The sequence below is a fragment of the Miniopterus natalensis genome, chromosome 4 (genome assembly GCF_054644295.1).
Source record: "Miniopterus natalensis isolate mMinNat1 chromosome 4, mMinNat1.hap1, whole genome shotgun sequence".
Classification (NCBI taxonomy): domain Eukaryota; kingdom Metazoa; phylum Chordata; class Mammalia; order Chiroptera; family Miniopteridae; genus Miniopterus; species Miniopterus natalensis.
Window position 1 is genome coordinate 19742544 of NC_142084.1, and position 24693 is coordinate 19767236.

At 35.3% G+C, this 24693-nt stretch overlaps 1 protein-coding gene across 5 annotated transcripts in view; it reads right to left on the bottom strand.

The window, feature by feature from the left end:
- Positions 1 to 319: 319 nt before the first annotated feature.
- The window catches only part of SMAD5 (SMAD family member 5), a 45811-nt gene continuing 21437 nt past the window's right edge, over positions 320 to 24693 (bottom strand). For all 5 annotated transcript variants that reach the window (XM_016197519.2, XM_087816360.1, XM_087816358.1 and 2 more), the window contains 5 exons: positions 21242 to 21493; positions 19585 to 19704; positions 8931 to 9152; positions 6705 to 6961; positions 320 to 5282 (listed from right to left, as the gene is read on the bottom strand). In XM_016197519.2, the coding sequence (XP_016053005.1) occupies positions 5139 to 5282; positions 6705 to 6961; positions 8931 to 9152; positions 19585 to 19704; positions 21242 to 21493 (995 nt within the window). In that variant the 3' untranslated portion in view covers positions 320 to 5138. The remainder of the gene's footprint in view (positions 5283 to 6704; positions 6962 to 8930; positions 9153 to 19584; positions 19705 to 21241; positions 21494 to 24693) is intronic.

Genomic DNA, 24693 nt, shown 5'->3' on the forward strand with positions numbered 1-24693 from the left:
CCAGAGAAGGGAAATTTGTGGTTAAACTAAAAAACTCATACTCTAGCTCCAAATCCCTTTTCAAAACAGTACAAAACTAGCAAAGAAAAACACATCAACGCTCTGAGAAACAGAATGAAAAAATATTAATCATTCTGAGCAAACCTCATGCTGGGTGGCAAGGCACAATATTTCCATTTTCTATCGCTAGTGCACAAACACAGCCAGTCATAGCAACTAATATTCTCTTCTTTTTATAACTCCACTCAGTGAAGCAAGTCAAGTCAAAACAGAGCACGTACACACAGGAGAACAGAAAAACACCACCACACACATTAAGCAGGTTTTGAGGTTTATTAAAATAAAGTATTAGCAAACAATATGCAAAAACAAAGTTCTTAAGAATTATGGCTTTGAAAAGCACAATATAGTAAAACCTAATACATTTTTATAAGTATCAAAAAGATAAGAGAATGGAAGCATGTTGCTAGAGTTTCACTTTCTACAACAAACAGAAGCAGAACAAGTACATACAAGAAGCAGACCTATAGTGCAGCCACTGGTTTGGTCTTTATCATCTGCATATGCAATATCTTCTTAAGAGAACATGGGCAGGTACATAAACATCCACTTTTCATTACGATCTTATCTAATTTTAAAATAAGGAATTTTCAAAATGCAACTTAACCAACAAGGTTAAGAAGAAAACCATTTGCCCAACTATTATCTTCAAGAGTCCCTACAGTTAAAAGTCTTTGTGAATGAATCAAGGCAATATCACGTGCAATGGGAAAGCCGACCCTAGAAGATTTTTTCTTTTATAAAGAACCTGGGCTTGTTTACCTCACTGGAGTCTGGTTATAGCTAACAACAACTGGTATTAAGGCAGCACTACTAATGGGATAAAAATCTACCTGTACACAAAATTCTGAACTTTTTAAAAACAGCATCTTCAAATAAAACCTTACAGGACCATAGGATGACGATTTTAAGAACATTAAGAACAGAATTCTTTAGACGAGAACCGCACAAACCTTTTTCACTCTGCCACGAATGACAGAAGAATGTTTTCAACAAAACAACTCCTCACTGGTTTTACAGCAATTGCTACCAGCAAATATTATAACATAAGCTCTTACTTTTAAAAAAATTAATATGTAAAATCTCTCTTATTGGTTTTATAAACCATCCAATTTTCGGGTAATACTTTGATTATCACACAGTTGTATTTTAGAAGATACATTTCTATTATGAATAATCCAGTATAACAAAGGCTTGATAAACACTGTTACCTCTTAGAGTCAGGACACTCTGAACCTGAACTGCAATGGATTCCAAAGAACTGTCCAAGTTTCTGTGCAGCAAGTGAAATTGTTTATGCAGAAGTGATGCCTTGAATTATCACTATCCATACATAGATCTTCTGTAAGAAGAAAACCTCCCCAGAATCCTACCTGCATCAATGAGGAAAAGGCTGCTGTTCAGGGAAAAAACAGGCATCGAACCTGAGATTACCCCCAAAAAGTTATCCTAGTTAATATCTGAGGAGACCATCCATAAATCAATGCTTAGGAAAACTCGCTCCCATAAAAATCACCAAACTTCTAAAATCACCAGGCTATCTACTACCTTCAAAGATCCATGCTTATCTAGCTGATGAGTATGAGGAGGAAACATTTATATTCCTACGAGAGATTGAGGCTTTAACGAAGACAACACAGAAGGGCTCTGACTCTCTTAAAAGTCAACAGGTCCAAAATTTAAGTCATCATTGGAAGTTGAATTCAATAATTATCAAAAGATTCTTCCTTTTTAAGGTAGGATATATTAGGTACTAATATATTTAAATGGGAAAGCGAGAATGATCCAAAGTACTATTAAGCAGACAACTAGAAAAAGTGTGAAGAAATGGATCCAAACTGGTATATTAGATACTCTCTGTAACAGCAGCACAGCACTTAAACGGGTACTACCAAACTTTTTAGTCTGCTATTGGTAGGATTTGATTTTTTATAAAAACTTTCTCCCCCGGCAGAACACTATTGCAGGGGAAGTGTTTCCCACAGGTACCCTCAAATACAGGTTTTATGAGCCCCAGTTCTTGTCTTGACAATACATTTCAGATCTGAATACTTACTGATCATTTTACATCCTAAAAGGATGTCTTGCTCTCAAGTGTATGAAAAGTATATGGCTGCATCCCCTTTCTGTACTACTAGGTGTAGCTTATTGAACTATCTAGTAATCTTACAGTGGATTTCACCTCAGAAACCCAGCCAATTCTATTACCACAGTTTTCTTATATAACAATAACATTTAAAAAATTGTTTATGTTTTGATGTATTTTACATTTTGCTTGATGTCTCCCTTAAATTTTCTCTAAAGAAAAAAATGTTAGCTTCAATAGACCAATAACATGCCTACTAGTTTTCATTTCACACCTTAAGTCAGGCAATACCAACCAGACTGTAATATCTTTTATGTAATGCTGTTAGTCAAATTCTGTGTGTGTATTTCAATCAACATCTTTTTGTTGCTTTAATTCACTACTGAAGTTAATTTTGATGCTATTCTTCTTTTTGCATTTACCAAATTGGTTATAATTTTATTATTCCCAGACTCTCTTTTCAGCTGGCATATATTAATATGTTCTACATGCTATAAAATGATTATTTTAATGGTGTTGTTTTATAAACCATTCTGGATATTAAATAAAAACTTAAAACTGTAATTTTCTGAAATGGTTTCTTTCAAAGGTACTTTCTTTTCATTGATCACATTTTTAATTAGTTTTTTAAAATCTTACTGGCAATTTTTATTTCCTATCCATGGATAATGGACATCTTCGGGAATCATAGAAGCAGCCAGATTAAGTTTTCACTTAAAATCCAGAAGTGTGGAATTGACAATTTTCAGGAAATACAACAGGCTTATACTTCTCCATGAAATTCTTAACAGTTAATAGCTTCAGTACTGTCATTCACAAGACACAGCTCCTTAGCAAAAACACAGAAAAGGCCATTCACATAAAATCCTGCTAACTTTGAAAGCTGTGACATGAATAAAAACAATTTTTAATTAACTCAATTAAAAGTATCGATAAAACAATTCAATAGTTTTCCTCAGTTCAAGCCCCATGAAGTTGATTACATGTATCTGTCATTCAACCAGGGTATTTTATTCCTATAAATTTGTTCCAAAGATTGTGCCATGAGCCTGGTAAGTAAAAAAAGAAAGAAAAAAAAAGAGTAAATAAAATTGTTCTCTCACTAAGCAAATATATCCTCTTTTATACTGCTGACACAATTATGGAAGATTGATAATGCATATCATGGAAAACATATATTTAAGGCTCAGGTAACTGTCAGAAAGTATCCTTTCATCCAGCAAAGGGCTGTGAGCTGAAGCACATGGCAGGCACTTCACCTGAAAGAACGAAAACCATCCATTGGCTGCACTTTGTAGACGCAATAAATAAATGTCATAGAGAACAGAAAGAATCACATTCCCCTTTCCTCAAAAATGCACTTACTTCCTCACAAAGCAGAGAGGGTAAGGTGGAAAGTCAAACCAAACTAACATCTTAAACACAAGACTGACATGACTCCATATAGTACTTACACAAGGTACCAGAAAATAAGTTTCTTCTGATAGGTAAATTAGGTCACTTTTTTTCATAATAATGTCTTTGCTCTCATACCATAACCAAGAGTCCATCTGTGCTCCCTAGAAAAAGAGGTAGAATCTTCTACCCAAAGCCTTTAAGCATGACTGATTAAATGAATATTTTGGAGTTTCCTTGTCTTTCCTTTCTGAGGATTGTGTTCTGGGTGATTAGAATTCACATAGTGCTAAAAAAAAAAGTAAAAAGAGCATGCATGGTAACTGACACGTGAATGTTTTAAAATCAGCTATCTCAACAACCACTGCTGATTCATTCAAGTATCAGACCAGTACTCCCATCTTTGGGGCCAGACTGAAGAGGCTCCTATGGCTACAGCACACAGGTCCTTGCATGGGGAGACTGATGTAATAAGAGCAATGAGATTAAGTACATGACTTTTCAACATTAATAATGTCCATAAAACTGGAATTAAAAAGGCACCTTAAGTTGGAGCTACAGAATAACAGTATTATAATCTAGGCTGAAAATACAACAAAAACTAAAAAAAAGCATTAATTTCCTACAACTGTAATCTATAAATTGCAGTGTTTGTTAATACAAAAGGGGTACCAAGGAAGTAAGGACGAGCATCTAAGTCCAAGTTACTTGAATGTGTTTCACAAAAGGTTACACTAAAAACTGTCACCCATCAAAGTGCAAAATAAAAGATTAATGCATGTCAAAATTAGAGTCCTTGCAACACCAGCTGAAAGCAGCAAACATAGCTGAACAAGGCTGTGCATGCGCTGTCACTAGCTATAACGTAGTACTTATGAGAGGTTCTGAGTAAATGACACATACTAGAGATCTGTTGTTGGCAATTTTTTTTAAAAAAAGGAAATGTCTTACAAAAGATATATTGAGTGAAGTCACAATACACTGACAAACATTTAGCTGTATTAAGTGTAATTTTTATGATGTCGTCTAGAAAACTATCACTTTGCTTTTACTGGACACTACTTGTTACAGCAGTGCATAGTGTTCCTTCAAAAGATTTTTTTTATAGTTTCTCTTAAGCCCCTACTATATGCTTTTATAGAACAATGAATTAGCTTTTTTAAAAGTTGGTGGGACAAAGAAACTGGTAAAAGTACAGCTTCTTGAGGATCAAGAGTCAAAGGGAAGACTTTTTACAGTATACCCTCTTATTACACTATTGTAATTTTTTCATTATGTGTTCTTACTTTTTAACAAAATTTTTAAAAAATTTTTTTGAGACAATAATGCAAAAGAATGTTCCAGTTTAAGATTAATGCCAAACTTTTGAACTGGGGCACAATAATTTTTCTGTATTTTTCACAACAATTTGAGAATTAATCGCATGAACATTAATACAAACAAATGTAGATTCATCACAAAATACAAATGTATTGGTCACAATTATGTAGAAAAAAAATAAGCTGTTTTCCATGTAAGCTCACAGTATCTGTACTGAAAGTTTCCCTAAAATTAAAACAAGTCCACTAATAATATAATTGAAGTGAATACTTCTGCACTATGAAACAGAAGATATGGGGTTCAGAGGGGAGCCCATCTGAGTGAGGACTTTATCCAGCCACTGAAGAGGCCCATGAAGATGAATCTCAATCCAACACGGGGTACTGGTAACATCCTGCCGGTGATATTCTGCTCCCCAGCCCTGGGAAAATGAACAGATATCATAGCAAATACCTCTTTAAACTGTCAACCAGTTGAAACCAATTTTAGCACACTAACAAAAACATACTTTAACAGTAGACATATGCAGAATGTACTTAAAAAAAAATAATCACAAAACCAATCTTAGCATTTACCATGGAGTTAAAAGCAACACAATAGCTGCATTACTGAAAGATAAATGAATTTTTAACAACATATAATTCCATTAATAGAAACCCTTGGAGCAAACTGTTTCACATTTCTTTTTCTTATAATTTTATAAAGTTAATACTTTCTAAAGTGCAATATCTCATAACTTAAAAATTAATATTTCTGCAGTGAGATAAATTCTCACTTCAGATTTTGTCATCAACATTTTTTTGCTTCCAGGTGTTTTTTTAATATCAAATAAGGCATTGTAAAATGTGATTAACCCATGCAATTGCAATTTAAGTGGCAATCACATATCAACTATCCTTTAAAGTGGGAAATTGCTGAGAGGAATTGAGTTAGAACACTTTATCCTAAAACTCCAGATAAAGATTAAACATTTTTGTACTTTTATTTGCCTGTATTTATCAAACTCTCTGCTTTACCACTTATAGCAGTAGTTCTGGCCCAGGAAAATTAGTCTGGGGAGCTGGGACAGGGGAACAGGGCAGGGACGGGGGCAGAAAAGATTATGCAAAAGTCATGTTTTTACAGAAGGGAAAGGAAATGAGTGCCTTCAAGGCTACTGATAAACTGATGCCTATGACAGACCTATAACAAAGCAGCAAGGAAGCACTGGACTGTGGGACTAAGTGCCAAAAAGAAAACACCCATACATAGCATTTGACAGTTGTTCTTCTTGGGCTAAATCCATAAGGACCAAGTATAGGTTGCTTAAATAGATCACTAAAATTCTTCCCAAATTTTGTTCATGAGCCATCATCATCTTTGGAATGCCAATAAAATCTGGCCAAGAGTAAATGATAAATTTGAAAAGTTCTTTAAACTTTGCAATTCTCAATAACAGAACTTAGATACAAGGAAAATAATTTTAGTATCCTAAAGAATTCTTTAAGTTACTCTAATGGGATCTAATAATAATTGAAACTGCTAAAGCTAGGGAACTCAAAAGAAATGTTAATATTAAATGCTCTCTAGCAATTTAGTCTTTAACTTAAATTCTTTACAAACTCAGCCCCTATTCAACATCAAAATCAGTATTGTGCATTTTATGTCTGGTTTATAAAATAAAATCATAGACTTATCATGTGGTTGAAGTTATAGATTCAAGAATTTCATTTAAAAACCAATAAATCAGGTCAAAATTACCACCTTTCATTTAATAATGGCTTTTTAAAAATTATATCCTACAGACATATAATATACATATTCACAGTGACTCAAATTAAGCTACAGGTCCCAACCCACTTACCTTGACAAAACTCATTCGAATTGTACACATTTTGGTGAGCTCATATACTGCCTCAAACCCATGATTGACAGACTGAGCCAGAAGCTGTGCAAACTCTTGATTGTTAAAAATTTTGAGGCTGCAGCTGCTGGGAATCTTACAGACAGTGGTAGGATGAAAGCCGTGATGGAAGTTGCAGTTCCTACTCTGTACAAATATGCTGCTGTCACTGAGACACTCTGCATACACCTCTCCACCAACATAGTACAGGTGAACACCTTAAAAAGACAGGCATGACAAGAGTCAACAAAGCAGTCTAATGAAACCAAAGAGGCAGTATGAAATGCAACCCAGAACACCCACCCACTAATCCATAGCAAACTCCCCACGGTCTTTAGATAAAAGGTACCACTAGATGGCCTTACACTGCCAAAGATAATCAAGAGGTTAATGTCTACCTAAATCTAAAACTGTCCTCCAGTAACTAAGACTTAAGACTCAAGTTGGGAGCATATTAGATTATCAGATCTTATAGTTTTTACCTTTTCCAACAATCACTTATCATCTCTTTGAGAGAAAGCAAAGGCAAAACACACACACACACACACACACACACACACACACACACAAAAGCGCCTTAGGATGAGTCCTTTCAAAGGAATGCTTGGTGCTATCAACTATCACACAAGTCATTTGGCAGAGTTTTACACTCCTTCTGCTAATGGAGGGAAGAGTAACATTAAAAACAAAACAAAACAAAAAAAACCCTAAGGCACATATGTAAATTAAGGTCACAAAAAGGAGTCTTTAAATGGCAGATTTATTTTACTTTCCTTTAAAAAAATATTTGTGTCCCTGGCAAGGTAGCTCAGCTGGTTAGAGCATCGACCCCATATGCCAAGCTTACAGGTTCCACACCCAGTCAGGGGACATACAAGAATCAACCAATGAAGGCGTAAATAAGTGGAATGATAAATCTCTCTCTCTCTTGCTCTCTTCCTCTCTCAAATCAATACATTTAAAAAAGATTAAAATAAAAATTTAAAATATAAATATGAAGTTACAATTTTAAAAATATTAAAAATTCAAATTACACAGCTAAACTGAAGTTGTTCCCAACTTTTCACTACTGCAAACAGTGATAAAAAGGCCATCCTTGTACATACATACCACTGGCATGCACGGGAGTCACAGACTTGTATTAGGCTGTGACATTAAAAACTTTTTTCCTAAGCAACTTAAAATGAGCCATAGGAGAAAGGGTCCTAGAACTGTATAATATACTTTGGGGAAAGTGCAAATGGGTTCCAGAATTCCAGAATTCACCAAGCAGCTTTCTCTTGATTTTTTCTACTCTAGCAATAAAGTCAGTGCACAGAAGTGAGCCCTTTCACCCAAAAAATCAAGTTGGCTAAAGTCAAAAGAGAATGAGAACTTTCTTTTCAATTTATTTTTGGCCATAGTATTTTTCTGAATCCCTTCTGTAAGAAATTGCATTACAATTATAGTTATTTACCTTTTGTTCAGTATTTAGACTAAGATTTTCTCAAGTCAAAGAAGCAAAAAGCAGCAAGTGGTAAAAACAAAAGTTAAGAAACAGGCAATACACTTTACCTGGGACAGACTTCCTTCCTGACCACTTGATACAAGAGACTGACATTTCATTGCAGTGAGAAGTTGTTTGTTATGGTAACTATCTTGCAGGACAAATTATAAATAAAACTTCATTATCTGAATTAAAAGGTGGGAGGGGTGATGGTGAAGCTATTGAAGATTTATATCACTCAAACTGGATTTCCTACCTGTAAATCCTTTTCCTCCAACATAATGGAAATTTCTACACATCATCTCAACCCAAAATACTCCATAAATGTAATTATAAAATCCTAATCCTTCCACAGCATTCATATATCCCACAAATATTTCTTGTGTATTTACTATGAGCCAGGCGCTGTTTTAGCTGCTGAAGATGCTGTAAACAAGGCAGATTTCTGTAAAGCGTATAGTCCAGTGGAGAAAAATAATTAAAAATATAAACATAGAAATAATATGCTTTCAGATCCTAAGTACTATGAAGAACAATGAAGCAGGGTAAGGAAAAGAGGACTAATTATATCTTTACTTCAATATCTGCAACTTGAGGCAGAGGCTAAGCCTTAAGCTTTGTATGCTCCAGCACCTTGCATAGGACACAGCAAGCACAACAAAGACAGCATTCAAGTGAATGCAGAGAAATGACAAAATTACCTTTTCCAATATGTCGCCTAGTGTTTTCAATTGTCGAATTACGATTAACGTTTGACAACAACCCCAAGCAGAATCTACTTTTGTTGTTTGAAGGGTCTGTGAATCCATCTACTAACACACTAGTAGAAGATGCATGAAAAGCTTCCCCAACACGATTGTTTAATTCATAGTAAACAATTGAACACCAATGTTTGGGCTCTTCATAGGCAACAGGCTGAACATCTGTGAACAAACCAAACAAAATATGCTTAATGAACAATTATAATTTAATGAATGATTAAGTAAATTATTATTTAATTAATTATTTAATTAAATTACTTAATGAATAATTATCATAAGACTCCAGATTCTTTTCTTTTTTTTTTTTAACTCCTCACTTGAGGATATTTTTTCCACTGTTTTTCAGAGACAGTGAAAGGGAGAAAAAAAACTATCTATGTAAGAGAGACATATCGACGGGTTGCCTCCTGCAAGTCCCCTCACCAGGGCCAGGGAGTGAGCCTGCGATCGAGGTACGTGCCCTTGGCCGAAACTGAATCCAGGACCCTTCAGTCCGAGTGCTGACACTAAGCCAAACAATTTAAAATGTGATGTTGGTGCCCAGCCAGGTGTGGCTCAGCAGCTGAGCATCGACCTACGATGCAGGAGATTGCGGTTTGATTCCTGGGCAGGGCACATGCCTGGGTTGTGGGCTCAATCCCCAGTAGGGAATGTGCAGGAGGCAGTTGATCGATGATTCTCTCATCATTGATGTTTCCATTTCTCTCTCTCCCTCTCCCTTCCTCTCTCTGAAATCAATAAAGATATACTTTAAAAAAGAAGTGATATTGGCTCTCCTAAGCCAAACCTGCTAGTGCTGGACAACTCCAGATTCTTTATGTGTTTCCCTTTAACCCAACCCAAGCACTATATAAAAAAGAAAATTTTCAGATATTTCACTTAGTCTCACCGTCCTTCCTAACTCTGAGTGTGTATCCAAAAAACAAACTCCAAAATGCCTTGAATATGACAATTTAAAAAATTACACAAATACAAGGATAGCCAACATCACTTTTTTTTTAAAGTATATCTTTATTGATTTCAGAGAGAGGAAGAGAGAGGGAGAGAAAGAAATAGAAACATCAGTGATGAGAGAATCATCGATCAGCTGCCTCCTGCACATCCCCTACTGGGGACTGAGCCCACAACCCAGGCATGTGCCCTGCCCAGGAATCAAACCGCAATCTCCTGGATCATAGGTCGATGCTCAACTGCTGAGCCACACCTGGCTGGGCACCAACATCACATTTTAAATTGTTTTCTAGCAGGATCTAATCCAGGTTTAAATTTGCAGTGACAAACCTGTTTCAGCATCCTAAAAGATTTAACTATACCAGTATCTCTAAAATTATATTAAACAAAAATCTGAACTAAAAAACTAAGTGAGACACTCAGCAAACCAGAATAGAGGGGAACTTCTTCAACTTGATAAAGAAAACATTTACAAAAATACTTACAGCTAACATCATACATACTTAATCGTGAAAACCTAGAAGCTTTCCTGCTAAGGTTAGTAGTAACAAGGTAAGGATGTTCTCACTACTCCTTTTCAACATCATACTGGAAGTCCTAGCTAATGCAGGAAGACAAGAAAAGGAAATAAAATGCATACAAATTGGAAAAGAAGAAATAAAACTGTCTTTTTTCACAAATGACATGACTGTCTACATAGAAAAACTGAAAAGACTGACAAAACAAACAAAAACAACAACAAACAAACCTCTCCTGGAACTAATAATTACAGCAAGGTTGCAGGATGCTAGGTTAATATACAAACCTTTATCACTTTTCATATACTAGCAATGACCAAGTGAAATTTGGCATTGAAAACTCATTACCACTGTCGTGACTGGTGTGGCTCAGTTGGTTGGAGCATCAGCCCGTACACCTAACCGTCACAGGTTTGATTCCTAGTCAGGGCACATATCTAGGTTGCAAGTTCAATCCCTGCTCCAGGAGCATTCAGGAGGCAACTGATAGATGTTTCTCTCTTACATCAATGTTTCTGTTCCTTTCTCTTTCTCTCCCTCCCTCTCTCTCCCTTCCCTTGTCTCTAAAAATCAGTGAATATGTCCTCAGGTGAGGACTAAAAAAAAAAAAACAACTCATTACCATTTACATTAGCACTCAAAAAATGAAATGCTTAGGTAAAAATCAAACAAAAAAATATGTACAAGATCTTTGAAAAAACTACAATATTGTAATGAAAGAAATCAAAGAACTAAATAAGTGGCTATACTATATTCATAAACATGATACCTCAAGATGTCAGCTCTTCCCAACATGGTCTATCATTGATTCAATGCAATCCCAAGCAAAATCCCAGCAAATCATTTTGGATATCAACAAACTGATACTAAAGTTTATATTGAGAGGCAAAAGACCTAGAACAGCAAACACAATACTGAAGAACAAAATCAGAACACTGACACTATGACACTACCCAACTTAGAGACTTGCTATAAAGCTGTAGCAATCAAGACTGAGTGGTAGTGAAAAAAGAACAGAGAGACAGATTGCTCTGGCCAATGTGGCTTAGCTGGTTGGAACACTGTCCCCTACACCAAAAGGTTGCGTGTTTGATTCCCAGCCAGGGCACATATGCAGGTCCGGGGTGCATACGGGCGGCAACCGATTGATGTTACTCTCTTACATTGATGTTTCTTTCTCTCCCGCTCCCTCTCCCTCTCTCTCCATCTCCTTCTCCATTCCTCTCTCTAAAAAAAAAAAAAAAAAAATCAATAAAAACATATCCTCGGGTGAAGATTAAAAAAAACAGACAAATAGATCAAAATAACAAAAAAGGGAACCCAGAAATAGACGCACATAAATATAATTAACTGATCTTTGACAAAGGAGCAAGGGCAATAATGGAGAAAAGATCATCTTTTCAACAAATGGTACAAGAACAACTGACATTCACATGTAAAAAAATTAATCTAGACACAGATCTTACACTCTTCACCAAAATTACCTCGAAATGCATCACAGACCTAAATGTAAAATGCAAAACTATAAAACTTCTGGAAGAGAACGTAGGAGAAAATTTAGATGACCCTGAATAAGGTGGGGAATTTTTAGATATAATACCAAGGCATGATCCATGAAAGGAATAGTCAATAAGCCAGACTTCATTAAAAACTTCTGCTATGCAAAAGACACTGTCAAGGCAATGAGAAGACAAGCCACAGACTGGGAGAAAATATTTGCAAAAGACATACCTGATAAAGGACTGTTATCCAAAATATACAAAGAACTCTTAAAATTCAACAAGAAAACGAACCAAATTAAAAAATGGATCAAGGACATAACAGACACCTCCTCAAAGACATACACATGGCAAATAAACATATGTGAATTAAAATAACAGTGAGATACCACTGCCACTCATTAGAATAGCCAAAATTCAAAACACCAAGGACACCAAATGCTGGTAAGGATGTGGAACAATATGAACTCTCATTCACTGCTGGTGGGAATGCACAATGGTACAGCCACTTTGGAAGACAGTTTGACGGTTTCTTATGAAACTAAACATACTTTCAACATACAATGCAGCAAATGTGCTGCATGGTGCTCCTTGGTATTTTGTGTGAAAACTATTATGTTTAGTAGATTAAGTGTATGAAGTGCTTTTTTGACTTAAAACATTTTCAATTTTCAATGGGTTTATTTTAAGTCAAGGAGCATCCATCTGTACTGACCAAATTCTTATTTGTGTAAAAGTCAACAATTCATAATGGACACAGTGGGTGAGAGGGCCATGGAACCTCTTCCTCCAGTGATAGTAGGGTGTCTGCTTTGGAGCTGTAATAAGACAGAAGTCATGGACCCTCAATTTACTTTTTAAAAAAGCAGGGATTGCCCTGGACAGTTTTGCTCAGTGGTTAGTGTCGGCCTGAGGACTGAAGGGTCCCGGGTTCGATTTCGGCCAAGGGCACATACCTTGGTTTCGGGCTCGACCCACTGCCCTGGTCTGGGCCAGTAGGGGAGGCAACCAATCTCTCTCTTTCTCTCTCTCTCTTCCACTCTCTTTGAAAAGCAATGGAAAAAATATCCTTGGGTGAGGATTTAAAAAAAAAAAAAGCAGGGATAAACATGTAAGAAAAACTTTAGAGTGCTCACATGGCCTATGTATGCAGTGCAAAAGAACTGGTTAACTTTTAAAATTTAATTCTGATTATTCAATTGCAAAGAATTCAGATGAGGGAAAACAGAAAACAATAAATCAAAGTGGACCCATAGAGAGAAATCCTAACAGCTCAGATTTTAAAGAAGTTTATACAAAAATGGAACAAGGAGGGGTCCATAACCAAAGACACATACAAATGAGTAACAGGAAGTTATAAGAATAGTGTCGGGGAAGCTAGAGCCAAGAATGAGAAGAAGCTTGTAGGGGAAAACTGCTAAGCAAAACTAAAAAGACAATTTTAGTTAGGATGAAAAGAACAAAAAGAAAAGCTTTGCCTCTGCTCAAGGCAAAGGATATATTAACTGGTGACTCCAGGCACTGCAGTTTAACTCTGATTTTCCTTTTGTTACCTCTCTGTCAAAGAAAAAAAGAAAACACACAAAATAGGACTGAAATGAGAAAAATCTTGGTGAAAAAACACATCTATGACGATGAGAAGACTCATGTGCCAAGTTCCTCTAAAGGGACTCAGTTGTTCAGCTGAGACAAATTGTACTCCAAGGAACACCTAACATACCACACTAACAAACGGCACTATCTGGTCTCTAAAGAATCGGGAGAGAGAAGAAAAGGAAAACGATTGTTGGGGTAAATACTGTCCGTATTTTCAGAAGGAAGATGATAATATCATTTATTGGTTATTACCTGATGCAGTATGCTAAGATCAGTACATATATTGTTTCATTCAATCAATATACTAATAATCCCTTTGCATATATTCTACTTATTTTACAAATGGAGAAACTTAGGCTTAGAGATTTTTTTAAAAAGCTACCCTAAGTTGCAAAGCAAGTAAGTAGAGATGCAGGAACTCAAATCCAGAAATTCGTGTTCCGAGACATTTTGCTCTAAATAAAGGCAGATTCTATGAATTACAAGCAAACTAGTATGACAAAATTCCTGGGTAAATTCTAAACCTTGAAAAAGCAAACACATTATTCAGATATTAACAAGACTATTGGGGAGCCTGAAATTTAACTGATTTTAGAAACATGGGGCTCCTGGAAAAATATAATGTGACAGACAGTCTTTTGGTATTCTCACAAACACATATCATACACACAAAAACACCATTCTTTTAAGAAATGGCAGAATCTTACTTCTAAACTTGTGACCAACTAAGGAGTTTAATCTCAAAACAAAGTGGCTTTTAAACCATAATGAGATACCGCCTCACACCCATTAGGATAGCTATTTTTTTAAAAAAAAGTGTTGACAAGAATGTGAAGAAATTGGAATCCTAATGTACAGCTGGTGGAAATGTAAATGGTGCAGCCACTGTGGAAAAAAGTTTGACAGTTCCTCAATAAGTTAAACAAAATTACCATAAAACTCAGCAATTCTACTCCCAGGTATATAACTCAAACAGATACCTGTACACCAATGTTCATAGTAGCATTATTCAGAATAGCAAAAAGGTGGAAAAAAGCCCAATGTCCATCAGGTGATACAAAGGTAAATAATATGTGGTATATACATACTATATAATATTATTCAGCCTTAAAAAGGAATGAAATTCTGTTACAGGCTACAACATGGATAAACCCTGAAAACATTATGCTAAGTGAAATAAGCCAGACACAAAAGGACAGATACATTTTATATGATTCCACTCAGGGAACTAGAATAGGCAAATTCACAGAGACAGAAAGCAGAATGGTAGTTACCCAAGGGGCAGAAGAAGGGAGAATGGGGAATTATTGTTTAATGGACACAGAGTTCTGTTTGAGATCATGAAAACGTTCTAGATATGGATAATAGTGATAGCTGCACAACACTGTGGATGTACTGAATGTTACCGAATTGTACACTTTAACAAGAGTCCACAAAGTACACAAAGCAAAAGCCAACTTGAAAACAGAAGTAAATAATTCAATAGCAATAGTTGGGAACTTCAATCTCCCATTCTCAATAATTGATAAAACATTTAGAAATAAATTAAGACAAAAGACCTGAACAATACTATCAACCAACTTGATCTAACTGAAATCCATAGATCCTATTCCTATGACATCAGAATACACAGTTTTTTCAAAGGCACATGAAATATTCTCTAGAGTAGACCATATGCTCTGCCAAGTGTTGGCAAATGTTTTCTGCTCACCAAATACTGCAACATATAAAAAGGATTATATACCATTATCAAGTGGAATGCAAACATTCGGTTTTGCAAGCCACATACTATCTTTGCCACATAGTCTTCTTCTTTAACAACCCTTTAATAATCTAAATACCATTCTTAGGTCACAGGCTGTACAAAAACACGTATATAACAAGTTGCAATAAATATTTAAAAACTGAATACAAAGTATATTCAATGCCTACCATGGAATTAATTTGAGAAATTCTGAAATATTTGAAAATTGATTAACATGCAACTAAATAATCCAAAAGTCAAACAAGAAATTATAAGGGAAATTTTAAATATTTTGAACTTAACAAAAATGAAAACAAAACATATCGAAATTTATGGGATACAACTAAAGGAGTGGTTAGAGAGAAATTAATGGTTTTTAACAGCTATGTTAAAAAAGAACAACTCAGATCAATAACCTAAAATTCCACCTTAAGAAATTATAAAAGAAAAGCAAACTAAACCTAAAGTAAGCAGAATAAAAGAAATAATATAGACTAGAGTAGGAATCAATAAAAAAAAAAAGAAAAGTTGGTTCTTTCAAAAGGTCAACAAAATTGGCAATCCTTTAGCCAAACCAACGAAGAAAAAAACGAACAAGATGCCAATTTCCAAAATCAGGAATGAGACGTAACTACCAACTCTACGGAAATCAGAAATATTACAAAGATACTATGAGAAACTTTATGCCAACAAATTAGACAATTTGAAAGAAATGAATAAACTTCCAGAAAGACAGAAATTACCAAAACTGACTCAAGAAAAAGCATTCACCCTAAATAGAGCCATATAATTTTTAAAAATTGAATCAGTTTTTAAAATCTTCCCACAAAGAAAAGTCTAAGCACCAATGCCTTCACTGGTAGATTTTATCAAATATTTAAAGAAGAAATAATACCAGTATTTTACAAACTCTTCCAAAAATAGGAGAAAACACTTCCCAAGTCACTCCATGAGGCCATTATTACCCCAATACCAATGTCAAAGATATCACTAGAAAACTACAGACCAATATCACTTATGAGTATACAAGCAAAAATCCTCAACAAAATATCAGTAAACCTAATACAACAATATATAAAAAAGGATTATAAACCCTGACCACATGGGATTTATCCCTGAAATATAAGGCTGGTTTAACATCAGAAAATCCATTCATGTAATACACCCTATTACTCAAAAAAGGACCAAAAACACACATGATCATCTCAATAGATATAGAAAAGGCTTTTGAAAAACCCAACACCCATTCATGATAAAAACTTCTCAACAAACTAGGAATAAAAGAGAACTAATAATTTACTGGCTAGACCCTCCAGAACAATGTTGAATAGAAGTAAGAGTGACAGACATCCTTGCCTTGTTTCCAAGTGTATGGGGAAAGCAATTCAGTCTTTTTTATGAAGATATATGAAGATACATGAAGATAGCTGTAGGTTTTTCATATATGCCCTTTAATAAGACAGAAAGAAGTCAAAGGCATCCAGGTTGAATAGGAAAAAATACTGTTTTTTTATCCACAGACAGCATATTCCTGTATTCAGATGTCTCTACAGGTTGAATAGGGAAAAATACTGTTTTTTTATCCATAGACAGCATATTCCTGTATTCAGATGTCTCTACAGGTTGAATAGGAAAAAAATACTGTTTTTTATCCATAGACAGCATACTTCTGTATTTAGATGTCTTTAAGGAATCCACATATGCACACATAAAAAATCCATTATTAGAACTAGTCAATGAACTCAACAAGGTTACAGGTTACAAGATTAATATATAAAAATCAATTGTATCCCTAGCCTGTTTGGCTCAGTGGTTAGAGCATCGGCCTGTGGACTGAAGGGTCCCGGGTTTGATTCTGGCTAAGGGTACGTACCTCAGTTGCAGGCTCAATCCCTGGCCCCAGTCACCAATTGATGTGTCTCTCTCACATCAATGTCTCTCTCTCCCGTCCATCCCTCTCTCTCCCTTCCACACTCTCTGAAAAGCAATGAAAAAAATATCCTCGGTGAGGATAAATAAAATCAATTGTATTTCTATATACTAATAAAGAATAATCCAAACATGAAATTAAAAAAATTCCAATCACTTAGGAATAGATTTTAAAAAAGCAGACATGAAAGGCTTTTATACTGAAAACTGAGATTAAATAAATGGAGAGAGATTCCACGTTCGTGCACTGGAAGATGATGGCAAATTTCCCTAAACTGATCTAGCAATGTGAACTCAACAAAATCCAAAGAGGGGTTTTGTGGGGGAAAGAAATAGAGAAACTGATACTAGAATGACATGGAAATGCCAAGAACACAGAATACCCAACAATTTTAAAAGAGAGAGAGTTGAAGGACTCAAGCTTCTCGTTTGCAAAGCTCACATACAGCTTTAATAATCAAGACTATGAGGTATAGCTATACAGGTCAATGAGTAAAACACTGTCCTGAAATAAATGCTAACTTTTTAAAAATACGTTTTTATTGATTTTAGAGAGAGAGGAAGGAAGAGGGAGAGGGAGAGAGGGAGAGAGAAACATCAATTGGCTGCCTCCTGCACGCCCCCTACTGGGGATTGAGCCCAAAACCTGGCATGTGCCCTGACCAGGAACTGAACCAGCGACCTTTTGGTGAATGGGACGACATTCAACCAACTGAGCCACATCAGCCAGGGCAATGCTAACTCTTATGTAACTGATTTCTGAAAAAAAATGCCAATGCAATTCAATAAAGAAATTATGCTCTTTTCAACAAACACAATGCTAGAACCAACTGGATGTCTACATGCACAAAGATGAATCTAGACCTTTATCATACAAAAAGCTTAACTCAACAGGAATCATATACCTAAATGTTAAGAGCTAAGCTATAGAACTTCTAGGAGAAAACACATTAAGAAAATTTTCATGACTTTGGGATAGCCAAAAATTTCTCAGGTGCAACATCAGAAAAGAAAAAAACTGTTAAACTGGACTTCATCAAAATTAAAAACTTTTGTGCTTCAAAAGATACCAGTAAGACAAAAGACAACCCACAGACTGCAAAAATATTTGCAAATCAGATATCTGATAACGGACTTCTATCCAGAATATATAAAGAACAATTACAATGCAATAATAAGACAAACAAAGCAATTTAAAAATGGGTAAAAGATTTAAATAAACATTTCACCAAAGAAGATACATGAATGGTTAATAAGTACATAAAAAATGTTCAACATCATTACTCATTAGGGAAATGCAAACTAAAACCACAATGAGACAGCATTTTATACCCACTAGAATGGCTATAATAAAAAAATAGAAAATAACAAGTATAAGAGTACGTGGTACCCAGCCAGGCGTGGCTCAGCGGTTGAGCATCAACCTAGGATCCAGGAGATTGCGGTTCGATTTCCAGTCAGGGCACATGCCCAGGTTGCAGGCCCAATCCCCAGTCGGGGACATGCAGAAGGCAGCCGATCAATGACAACTCTCCTATCATTGATGTTTCTATCTCTCTCCCCCTCTCCCTTCCTCTCTCTGAAATCAATAAAGATATATTTAAAAAAAAAAAAAAAAAAAAAGAGTATGTGGAGAAATTGGAACCTTCATATGTTACTGGTAAGAATGGAAAATGGCCCTTCCACTTTGGAGAAACTTGGCAGTTTTTCTTAAATAGTTAACTTATCTTATGACTCAGAAATTCCACTCTTGGTATCTACCCAAGAAAATGAAAAATAGTGTCCACACAAAGACTTATATACTAATGCTCATAACAGCATTGTTTATACTAACCAAAAACTGGAAACAGTTCATATGCCCATCAACTGGTGAATGGATAAAAAAAAAATGTGGTACATCCACATAATGGAATGCTTGTTTAACAATAAAAAGAAACTACTGATACATGCAACAACATAGATGAACCTTGAAAACATGATGCTGAGTGAAAAAAGCTAGATGCAAAAGAGTATACAATGTTACTCTATTTATATGAAATGTTCAGAAAAGGCAAATCTACAGATATAGAAAACAGATTAGAGGGCCTCTGAAGATGGGTCTGGGAGTGGGTACAGGCTACAAAACAGACACAAGGGATATTTTGAAAGGGTTATGGAAATGCTCTAAAACTCCACTGTCGTAATGGTGTAAAACTTTATATATTTACAAAAACTGTTGACTCATACACTTAAAATGGATAAGTTTTATGATATATAAATTATATCTCAATAAAGCTATTTTTAAAAAGTGGCTAAGAAGTTAAGATGCAAGCAAACAAAAGAGCAAGAACAACAAAATAAATATGGCATTTTCTTACCTCTGCTGGATATACTGGGCATAATCTGAGGAATCATATTATTGCTTGTATCCATAGGCTGGGAATTATCTTGGCCCATCTGATCATCTGGTGGCATATAGGCAGGAGGAGGGGTATCAGCTAAGAGGAAGAAAATGAGACAAGTTAAATTCCCAAAAGAATAGTTAAAGTCTTCGTCCTGTTCAAAGTTATCCTAAAAGCATTTAAAAATTCATGTTTACCAGCAGAGTTCGTTAATGAGTATCACAGACACACAAAAATGAAGGATGCTATCTTAGCGCAAAGGAAAAGGAAAAAAGACAGCACAACCATTAGCTACTGAAAACCTACTGTAAGTCCACATATATTTGGGATAATCAGTATAGTAAGATTAATGCTAAAACTCACTAAAATATAATTCAAGGTCAAGAAATTCACCTTTATTTGCTCAGAATCATATGCTCTGAGAAACTGCAAACACTGGAAAGCAATCTGAAGGACACAATTTTCCTAGTATGGGTATGTATCTATAGACACTTTTAAATTATCAACCTCATCACATACTGTTTATTGTTATTTAAAACTGGAAAATAAAACTATGCTCCTTCAAAATTTGCCATCACTACTAAGAGCAGCTGTCTTAATTTTTTGCAACACCTTAAAATGGCTGTTATGCCTTATTAAATGGCTAGGTAATTCTCTCAGGAAATAGAATGCAATTAGAAAATCTTTTGAGTTCCAACACATATGGCTGAAATTCTTTGCAAAAGCTATAGCTATAATTCCCTGTCTCAGTAACTATAAAGACTGAATATAATTTGTCTTTCAACCCCAAGGTTTGTACAAGATAATATTTTGAAACAAGAGCTACAATAAAAACTGAATCTAGGAAAGAGTATGAAAATTAGCTTTTGAACAAATACCTAACAGCAAGTTAAATGTTTGGTACTTAATTCCTCTTCAAAAAAACAAAAAACAAAACAGAACAACATCAATTGATATTTTGCTACAGAGAAGCCACAAAGAATATACTTACATATGACTCCGCCTGCAATAGGCATTCAAATATTTGACAGAGTGACAAAAGATGTGTCTGCACATGACTTGACATACCATTAACAAGTTAGAAACATGATAAATTATAATCTACTTATCTTTCTCCAGGCAAATCAGTTAGTCAGTTATCTAATTAAAGATAACTGGAATTCATTTTAACCTTTCAAAGTCTAAAATGATTTGACGAACAATGTAGTAAAGTTCAAAAAGTACAGACTTTAAAGTCAAACAAACTTGGGTCTGAACCTCCATTTATTAGCTGTGTGACCTGAGGCAAGGTACTTAAACTCTTGGAATTAGTATCAATTTATTTTTCCATCTGTAAAACAGGAATAATATCTCTCTCACATGTTGAAGATTAAATTCAATGTAATATCTTCCATTACAATATCAGTTATATAAAAGGCGCTCAATAAATGGGACTTAGTATTATATGAAAATATGTAAACATATGGTATTTGGCAAAATAAAATCCAAAACTCTTCTGTAAATCAATTACCAAAGAATACAGAGTCTGATGTAGCTAGCTCTTAGCATAGAGCAGTTCACCCAGAGGGCCAGCAGTATAACTACTGCTGATTCTTAGGGTTTATTTTTTTGTATCAATAAAATAAATTCTTACCTGGGAGCTGAAATGGACTTCCTGGTCCAGAACTTGCTGGGGAGTTGGGATACGTGCTGCTAGCAGGAGAAGGGGGATAGGGGCTATTTGGAGATAAGGGAAAAGGAGTGTTGTTGGGCTGGTGGAAAGAATCTGGAAAAGTTGCATTTTGTGGCATATGCGGTTCATTGTGGCTCAGGTTTCTAAACTGAACCAGAAGGCTGTGTTGTGGATTGAATTCATTATGACGAGGCACTAATACTGGAGGTAAGACTGAAAGGCAAAAATCAAAAGTCATCTGTCAGCAACAACTAAAGCAAATATCTCATGCACATTAAGGGGTACATGGAAAGGATTCAGTTAAGACTGTAAACCCATTATACAATTCACTTATGGGAAGGACTGCTTTGTAGAACCTTGAATCTATTTACATAATAAGGAAACCAAAAACTCTCTAAGCATTTAGCATGTATAAAGTACTCAGGAAGACAGAACACCCAGGAAAGATATCATTCCTGTTCCACAGGAGATAAGGCATATTTTAAAACCATAATACAAAAAAACATTAATGCAATAGGAGTTCAACAAAGGTGAGTACTTCCAGCTGGTAATGAATCAAACAAAATATTGTGGAAAAGATAGTATCTGACTGGACCTTAAAGAACTAGGAGGCTTTCACAAGGGAGTGCTAAGGGTGAGGAGAATCAAGGAGGAGATGGGGAGATTCCAGGAGTGAAATGAGAAAGGATCAACAGCTGGCCTAGCCACTGAACCAGGAAGCAAGACGGAGAGACTGAAGTTGAGTTCAGCTGTATAGACATCCTGAAAGCCTCCATGTTTCCAATTCTGAACATTTCATGTTTCTTAGTTTGAGAGATCTCACATTTTATGTTCTTCAGTAAAGTTTTCCCTACTCAAAATAATAACCTTTCCTATGTATAAGTCTTCAATCAAAATCAATTTTCTAAACATGACCATAATGAAAATCTATACAACAAAGCCTAAACATTTTAAGATACATTTTTAAAACAATACACTTTATTTACACATTCACTTTCTCTAAAGACCCCAGTGATCAAGCGCATACAAATATCTGATTACCTTTCACCACAGGAATCAGAAACAAACCTAATTTCTTCAAACTCTTACTGTACCAGTTCATCTCTTCTACAGCTTTCCTACACTTGTCAATGTAATTTCACTTCTGAAAATCTCTTTGACATCATTCAGCAGCAATAAAATCCATCTGTTTTTAAGTTTACTAGGTCATCCTTCTCCTTCCAGAAGCAGGATGTACCTGAGGAATCAGAGCTCTTATCTGTACTGTTGTTCTTTTTTTTTGGTCTCTTTTTATTTTACTGAACTAGTGTTGTAATTATGCGGGTAATATCTGTTTACAACTATTTTTATTCTACTGTGTATTACCAACTGCTGTCCCTCTCACAGACTGATGAGACAGCTCGCTGCCACAGGAGAGTAGGAGGGCATTAGACAGCAAAAAGTTCTATGTTTAGCTAACTAGCAATCTGAAAGACTTAGTAAAATAACTACTTAAGTATTCAATCCAGTAAGGGTTTCTTCACTTTATTTTTTTAAAGGCAGAGCTAAAATCATTGACTTCTCTCTTATTTGTATATCTATACACATTTTTTAGTAATTATTTACATCCAAAATAATGCATGGATAGTTTTAAAACACAGATACTACAAGAGATTATAATAAAAACAGCAACTTCTAAGTCTCCTCATATATTGCTTCCAGAGACAAATATAAACTCTTAGCCATTTTTTTCTAATACTTTATGTACTGCTAGATAATGTTTATATTACTATTATTGATTTCAAGACATTATTTGTACACCTGCTGTTATGGCAAATGAAGTAGCTTTCTTAATCTCATTCTAACCTGCTCCCACTCCCCTTCCCCACAATAATAAAGTTATATTAAAAAATTTTTGTTAAATTAATATCCATTGTTTATATAAAGATTATGCATTGTTGAGCTAAGTATGTACTAAGATTACATTTTTTTGTGAAGAGTGCTTATACTAGTTAATTATTGCCTTGTTCCTTCATTTGCTTAATCATATTTACCACTAATATTTCCAGAAGTCCAACAGATCAGTCACATTCCTATCAATATTATTTTCCACAAAATAAACCAAAAAGTACACTGATTCCATTTTTTCCCCTGGATTGTCCATCCTTTTGCTAAAATCTAGACTGGTTGCTACTTAAGTCTCCTGCAAATTTGAAGTCCTTGGACTTCCATTCTTTTCTCTCCTGTTGGATCTCATTTCCTGGACCTCATCTTCCTCAATTAACTGCCTAAGAAACAGTGTGTAAATTCTGAGTCCTTGCATATACAATAGGTCTTGCCTTTTATGGAGGGCAACCTGGGTTGGCCCTCTATGTTTCTTTTCCAACTATCCTCCATCTTTTTTAATTTTTTTGTAATACTTTCTGGCTCCACTATATATTAGCAATGTGATCCTGTCTAAGTTACTTCCCTTGGTTTCCTTATTTGTGAATTTATTAGGTTTTAAAATGTTAGTACCATTTTCTAACCCTATGAAGAAATAACCTCATAGTATTAGAAAAGTGCCCAGTCCATAAGTGCTCAATAAATGTGTATTACTATTACAGTTACTACTACTACCACTTTATTAATACTAGTACCATAAAGTGATCCATCCTGTATCACAGATGCTTGATTCACTTGCTTAAGCATACCAGAGCTATGCCCCAGTCTTTTCTATAGAATGAATCATGGCTGAGAAAAATGGATTATAAAAACTAAAACATTTCTATAGGGGGAATAGCTGCGCCTATGGGGGAATACACTATATTCCTAGACTTTTTTCCCAGCAACTCCTAGAAAATATCAAGCTAGGGAGTTTTTCAGACTACGCTTCTCTATTAAATCCACACATCTTCCTTTCTTCATCAACTCCTTCAGGCTACAGATTTCTTTAGATTCAATGAGAAATTGAGAATCACCTCAAATACCAATTAAAGCCCTTAAACTGAACTTTCTCTGACAACACCATCCCTGCTATTCTTTTTGCTAGTCTCCACATTCAATATTATTTTCACAGCCTTTTTACCATACTGGGCTTCTATTATCTCCATGTAAAACTCCGTGTGGCACAGACTCCAGGGTGACTACCATAACTACCATCTCTGTGTACCATTCTTGTAGAATCCCCTCCCTTTAAGTGTATTACCTGTGATTTGCTTCTAACCAACAGAATATGGCAAAACTAATAGGATGTATGTGATAACATTCCGTAAGAATATGCCTTCCAGCAAAAAGACCCTCTCTCTTCTACCAGCTTTGAAGAAGTAAGCTGTCATGAATGTGCGCTATCTATGAAGAGGTCATGTGGCAAACAAAGGAAGGCAGCCTCCAGGTGACAACTAGCAAGAGTTCAACAGCCTGCAAGGAACTGAATCTTGTCAATAATCACAGGA